This window comes from Anthonomus grandis, chromosome 8 (genome assembly GCF_022605725.1).
Source record: "Anthonomus grandis grandis chromosome 8, icAntGran1.3, whole genome shotgun sequence".
NCBI lineage: Eukaryota > Metazoa > Arthropoda > Insecta > Coleoptera > Curculionidae > Anthonomus > Anthonomus grandis.
In genome coordinates this window covers 6,241,228-6,248,670 of record NC_065553.1, presented here as the reverse complement: position 1 = coordinate 6,248,670, position 7,443 = coordinate 6,241,228, and the positions used below count along the sequence as shown (strand labels likewise).

The window sequence follows — 7,443 nt, the reverse complement described above, 5'->3', positions numbered from 1 at the left end:
GGAATCTTCAGTTAACCCTGTTAAACAAATAAAAAGTGACAAAAAAGGTTTTATAACTTTATTCCTGTTTTAAAAGATTCCAACAAAGTAATTAATGACTTGTTTGTAAGTGTTAGACCCGATTTGTCTAGCATCATCCTTTATTATGTAGCACTAAATCCAGCAACAGATTCGTCATTGTTTTTTAGCCCACTCACCATAGAAGAAGTAAAAAAAAGTGATTTTATCTTTAGATACAAATAAAGCATGTGGACTGGATGACATCATAGTTGTTAAGGTAACGAAATTAAACCATAAGGGTTCTCACATTTTAGCCAAAATCTTAAACTTTTGATTTGAAACTGGATGTGTACCAGATAAAAACAAGGTAGCTCGGATACGCCCTATTTTTAAGAGCGGTAACACTTGTTTAGAACCAAACTATAGACCAGTGTCAATACTGACTGTGGTTTTTTAATGGCCGTTTGTATGAATATTAAGTACTTAGTATGTATCACAAATAAAGCAGTCATAGATTTCATTTTTGACCCGCAGCTAAATATCGATAAACGATAAAGGCCTGTGTCTCTTGACTGAAATGCATTCGATATTGTAAACCATGGTATTCTTCTTATATCCTCTGAATCCCGCTTGACTTATTTGGGAATTGTTGAATAGGAAGCAATTTGTAACTGTGCTTAGAAATCTAAGAAACTGTGTTTCAATTAATGTATTAAAAACTGCATATTATGCATATGCAATATTTCATGCACTTCTCTCCTATGCCATTCCGGTATGGCGCCATACCGCCCTGATATAGAGGGTATTCCATGTTATACCAAGTGCTATCAGATCCTTACCCATTACTAGGTTTAAACAGTTCATAAAGCAATATCTCCTTAAAAACTAATTTTAATTTAATTTAATTTATTTAATAGACGGGATCAACCCCATTACAAAAAAAACAATATTGCAAAGTTCAATAGTTACACCTAACCATAACAGCTTAAAATAGCTAAAATACAAATATGTTTTTACAGGCAAACCAACATAAAATCAACAGAAGAGTTTACACAATCTCTCTAATTTGATTCCTAAAACTAAACAAGCCAATGCCCACAACTTCAATATCCTCATAGTTGGTTCTTTCGATAGGGGAGTGAGTGGCATAGTTGGTACTGTGAAAAGGCAAAGTAAATAGTCGGTTTCGTCTCAAGAGTCTTGAGGGGACATTGAAACTAATTCTACCGAGAAGGTCGCGGCATACAATCAGACCATTAAGAAGCTTAAATACAAAGGTTAAATCACCACGAATACGTCTTTCTCTCAATGTTGTCATAGCCAGCACTTCCCGTGCATCATCATAAACATGATCGTTCGGTATTTTCAAATTTAATTTAAATAGACAAAATCTTAAAAACTTATTCTGAATCCTTTCAAGGGCCAGACAGCTGTTCATGTAATAGGGGGACCATATCATTCAGCCATACTCCAATAAAGAAACCACTAAAGACATGTACACTCTCTTACAGGTCTCGACTGATAGCTCTCTACAGTTACGCAGAACAAAACCCAGAACCCTGGAGGACCTAACCAATATATTATTTATGTGTATATTAAAATTTAAGTGATCGTCAAAATAAATGCCAAGATCCTTGATTGTATCAGAATACTGAATAGGGCTTCCCTCTATAATGTATGATGTTACAACTTTTTTACTTCTTTTGTAAAAACTAATATAATTACATTTCTTTATGTTTAAGAATAAGATATTGTTGACACACCAATCATTTAGCCTATTCAGGTCATTCTGTAACAAAATTTGGTCTTTGGGAGTCTGGATGACTATAAAATTTCAAGTCATCTGCAAACAATAAAAAGGCACTATTTTTAAGACATGTAGCTATATTATTAATGAAAATGTTAAAGGGCAATGATGAGCAGTGTCCACCCTGAGGTACACCAGAACATAAGTTGATATTGCTGGATCTAGGACTACCCAATCTAACCTGCTGAGTCCGGCCTGACAAGAAGCTTGTGAATCAGGCAACTATATGATTGGAGAAACCAAACACTCTAAGTTTCTCCTGCAAGATTCTGTGATCGACTCTATCAAAAGCCTTGGAGAAGTCTGTATAAATCACATCCATCTGACATCCCCTCTCCAAGGCATTTAACAGATCCTGCTGATAGATCAACAAGTTAGTGATCGTAGATCTGCCCGAACAAAACCCATGCTGCTGATTGAGCAGTTTTGGAATGGCCGACTGGATGCAAACGCCCCTATAGTTGCCTAAATATTGGTACCACAAAACTATGCTTCCATAATGACGGAAAGAGTGCTGAGCCAAGGGATTTCTGAAAAATGAAGAATAGAGGGCGAGAAACAGTACAGACACATTTTTGTAAAAAATAGTTTGGTATCCCATCAGGACCTAAACTAACTATGGCCTTCAATTTTAAAATTTTATCAGAAATCAAACCAACAGACAGACTGATTTCATTCAATTGTGCAATACTTAACTTCTGATTTTGTAGTATAAGTGTTTTTTATTCTTGTAGGGGCCCAAGGTAAGTTAAGTATATAAAACTGAAAATGTTTTAAATTTATGAATGTGATATAAACTTTTTACTTTGATATGTGTAAAATGATTTTTGTATTAACATGAATAAACTATTTGTATTTGTATCTCGGTGGTGCGAATAGCAGATACACCACGCGAAATCTCTGGGAAAACATGGAAGATTAGCGAATCTTCCGGATACTGCTTCCGAAATCTTGCTAATATATAAGAAGCCCTCGCCACTATGAGGCCAGTATACGCCCGAATATTGGCGCGACTTTTAAATCGAAATAAATAGTAGAAAATAAATACAGTGTAAATAAATGTTGCTATAAGTGTGTAATAAATCAGTTGACAATTCTTTTGCGTCGAGTGTTTTAATTGACACCTATACGAACGCTACAATATTATTCATTCAGTGCTATCTGTTACATTAATATATCTATTCTGTATCACATTTTTGTAGTAATAGGCTGATCTCTTCAATGTTCTCGTGCGGTTTTCACTGTCAAAATCGATCTGTACCAGCCCAAATTTCACCCTAAAAAATTTAAACTGCAGATATACAGATATTTTAAAACCTTTAAAAATTCTACCCGTATCCTCGAGCCCATTCCAGATTATCCAGTAAACTCCAGTAAGTGTATCGAGTGACGTTGACACCATCTTCACATATTGCGAGACGTATGTTTCCCAAGGTTTCCTACATCAATCAAAATGTACTTACATACTATAAAAAGGTTAATACCTACTCGAATAAATTCGATCCTTAAAGTGTCATTAACGTTTCCAGTAGTATCTGAATATCCATTCTCTGTAATCATGATTTCAGGATTGCCATAACTTTCCTTAATATATTTTAAGACGTACCTTATCCCCTCTGGGTATACCTGAATATGAAAAAAAGCGAAATAATATTAATAAAATGATGGTTTGAAGGCTTGACAGAATAATCCGTAAGACGGGACGTAGAAGACACAAAGAAGGAAAATGTCGACACGTGTTTCTGCTTTTTGGTTTTTTACGATAGAGCAACCATAAGAAAAACAGAGGAAATACACAAACAGTAGTGAACAAATCGTTTGTTTAATTAGTTCTAATATTTCCAGTTTTGGAGGAAAATACAACATTTAGACTAAGGATATAATACAACTTGTATAATATAACCTTGGACACGTACTTTACCTTTAAGTTAGATACAGCTGTGCTTAACCAATGATCTGGCTGAGTACCACTAGTTTGCTCATCATTGATATAAGACGGTTCGTTATTGTACTCCTTAAGGGTTACTTGAGTTCCTGTATAACTGTTGACCATAAATAAATCATACGATCCTTTAATCATTAGTTTTTCTGTGCATGAGAACTTCGGCAGACGTGATGCGGTAAAGTTTTGTTTAGCACTGTTATTGGCGATCACGGTTTTCATTATTTGAGGATAGTCTCCATAGTAAAGTGGGTGAGCAAACCAACCGAACTAAAAGTTAAACCACATTAAGGTTTTAATAAACACTGTCTTTTAACCAACCTCAAACAGATTTCGCCTTTCAGCTGCCTCAATGTCTTCTGTCGAGTTAGTTAGAGGCATGTTGTAGTTCAAATCCAGAGTTATAGAAATTCTTCCTAAAAATTTCAAACATATAAATATAAAAATCAAAGAACCCCATTTTGAACAGAGTACCATTTTGCGTGGACTTATATTTTTCCTGGTACAATCTGTAGGTTTTGGCATGAGCCAGCAGCACATGATGTCCACATAGGTACTCTAAGGTGCCCATAGGCAATTCAGGAAAAATGTAAGTAAGAAAATATCCGGGAATTCCTTGGCAAAAAGATTTTGGTTCGTTAATGGTTGCCCAAAGTTTAACCTAAAAATTATTTGCATCTGCAGTTAATACGTGACATAATATATCTACTAACCCTATCTCCAAACAAACTAAAAGCTAGATCAGCAAAAGCAACAAACTGATCCACCATTTTCGGACTAGTCCAAGTAGTTCCAAGGTATTCCAGTGCCATCGGTGTATCCCAATGATAGATAGTCACCAAAGGTTCTATTCCAGCTGCTTTTAGCTCATCTATTAAATTATTATAATAGTCGACACCTGCTTGATTGACACTGTAACTAAATCCTAAAAAAAGTGGATAGTATGGACTCCATTAGATTCTCCTTAATTTACCTTTAGGCAAAATCCGACTCCACGATAAAGAAAACCGATAAAACTCCAGACCAATAGCTTTCATGGCCGCTACATCTTCCTTGTACTTATGGTAAGAGTCACAAGCGATATTTCCTGTAGCGTTGTTACAATACTGAGGATAGTTGTTGGTAAACCAATCCCACCATGACCTGGATTTTCCATCTTCATTCCAACCACCTTCGATTTGATAGGCGGCAGTACCTGCGCCAAATTTAAAGGTGCTGGGAAAGGTGAAAAGGTCGCATGTGGCTGTAGATTGTAATCTGCGAATATGTAGAAATTTAGAAAAAGTGAAGCTAAGTTCTTATCATTCAGGTTCCATAGCGGTTATGGAAACATCATATGTACTTATTTTTGTTAGTACAAAGATCTTTTATTACTTCAGAATCTAAGTAATAGAAAGACTTTCGCTATTTTAAAAAATTATCTATGTTTTTAATCATTTTATTTTATGAAAACAAAACTTGTAGAACTCTATGCAATTTGACGTCCGTAACCAAGTTTGGAAGGCATTAAGCGTAATTTATTTACAACTATTTGAATCTCGCGTCAATATTTCAAATTTTGCTTCACTGAATTGACAACTGACAACCATAGGCGATACGGTTCGTTATATATTTGATCGAACGCTGTTCCGGAAGATTCGCGCTTAACCTTCGAGATGCCGTGCGGTGTACTACTTGTGTCATTCCGGAATGATGATATATTTTATTTTCCATATGTAATATTTTCCACATATGGATACCGACAAATGTTTACTCTCATGGATGCATATATCTCAGTTTTTTTTAATTGTATACATACTGAGTATTGGATACATTTTTCTTAAAGCTTTGGAGATTCTTTTGGGATCTAATCGAGTATATAGTATGCAGAGATATATATTTTGAAACACGCCTTACAGGATTGTCAGAGGAATTTTCACCAATAACGAAAGGCCGCCCACGGTTTCTCACAGTCTTCGGACAGTCGTTCACTCATTTCCTGTTCTGGCAAAGTTTTTGCAGTCTTAAGATTCTGCATTTCCCGAAGTTTTAGTCTAGTCTATGGACTTAATTTTTTTTAGAAGTCTATCATAATGTAACGATATTGGAAGCACCAAGAAACTAACTGATTCTCCATTTTTTGCGAAATGACACAAGTGGCACACCGCACGACGTCTTGAAGGTTAGCGAGAATCTTCCGGAATAGCGTTCTGCCGAGTATATAAGAAGCTGCATCGCCGACAGTTGTCATTTCAGTTCAGCGACGTTCGCAATATTGGTGCGAGATTTAAATCAGACATAAACAGTTCTAAATAAATTAAGTGAAAATAAACATTTCGAGTAGAACTAAGTGATCGTATTTTGTAGTGTAGTGTGGAAATAAATTAGTTGACTATTTTTTTGATTGTTTTAATTCACCCTTAACGAATGGATAAAAATGCTACAATATACATGTATATGTCAAGACCCTTTTAAGTGTCGGCTCTTCGCGACCATCAAATTTATTCTATGGTCAAAGTTCACCTAGCAATGTATCAAATTAACGCTTTGTAGATAGTCTTTATTGAAAAATGTATATATTTATATCTAGTAAGATTAATGCATGTATTTTTATTGAATTTATATATACTAATTTGTTATTATGACTACCTCTACCTTCGATTTTTTTTTCTGAGAATTATTAACTAGTTCATTGGTCTAAATTGTGGCCAATGGAGAAAGTGATTTATGGAGAATTATTTGAAAATTTAAAAGCACGTAAAATTAAAAAAAATAAATAAAATCTTGATCATCAATAACTTATTCTTACCTAGCCACATGACAAAAAACTGCCAAAAGAACAAATATAGCCCGAAACATGTTACAAAAACTTGCTGAATGAACTGATGTGGTTTCTATAAAAATAAATAAATAAAAGATATATAATAAATCTTTATAACATAATAAAGTTAATTAAATAGATTTCCTCCAGTTATTTTATAGTACGTATAAAATTAGATATTACCGTTCTATACGACATACGTGATAAATGGATAATCGTACAAGTAATTAAGAATTTCGGGCCGAACATATAGATCTGATTCTTTGTGAAATCCGTTTTATTTATATACCCACAATAAAATAAGTAAGCTTATAAAATAACCCTGTTTTTCAAAGGCGTACACAAGTAGTGCCCTTAAGATTTTATTTTAAATACTTTTCGTTTATTAATGCATTTTATGAAAACTTCACTTTATACTAATTTTCAAGAAAAATCTACTGAACCTGTAGCAAATTATTTCGTCTAAATAACCGAGTAGTCCGATTGAAGAAGGTTCAAGTGTATCCTTCATTTAAGTATGATATAGCTCAAAAATTTTAGAGGTTTTAGTTAGTTTATATTAAATTTAAATTCCAAGCAGTTGAGGTCAGTTGCATTTTAAAGTAAAAAAAAGGTGCCTAGAATAAGCAAATAGCTTTATTCCAGGCATTTGGAGTTAAATTCTTCAATTAGGGTAAAAATGATCCAGAAATCAGGTTGAAAAGCCATCAGACTATAGAGATATAACTGCCTGAAGTAAATTATTTCTTTATTGAAGTTAAAGCAATTTATTTCGTCCAGATATCTTTAATAGTCTTTGAGATTCTTGGGTATAAATCCTAATAGTACCGTTCAAGTTCAATCATGATCATCTTCAGTTAAGTGTGTCATTGCTGGGATTTGTTTAAGAGACAT

The 7,443-nt window shown here is 34.1% G+C and overlaps 1 protein-coding gene across 1 annotated transcript; it reads right to left on the bottom strand.

The window, feature by feature from the left end:
• Positions 1-2,863: 2,863 nt before the first annotated feature.
• Positions 2,864-6,677, bottom strand: LOC126739830 (myrosinase 1-like). Its single transcript, XM_050445650.1, has 9 exons — positions 6,538-6,677; positions 4,723-5,006; positions 4,463-4,674; positions 4,224-4,410; positions 4,071-4,165; positions 3,729-4,019; positions 3,296-3,433; positions 3,140-3,246; positions 2,864-3,084 (listed from the first exon to the last, which is right to left on the bottom strand). Exons 1-9 carry the CDS (start codon positions 6,585-6,587, stop codon positions 2,955-2,957), a joined length of 1,494 nt encoding a protein of 497 aa, XP_050301607.1. The 5' UTR covers positions 6,588-6,677; the 3' UTR covers positions 2,864-2,954.
• Between the last annotated feature and the right edge of the window lie 766 nt (positions 6,678-7,443).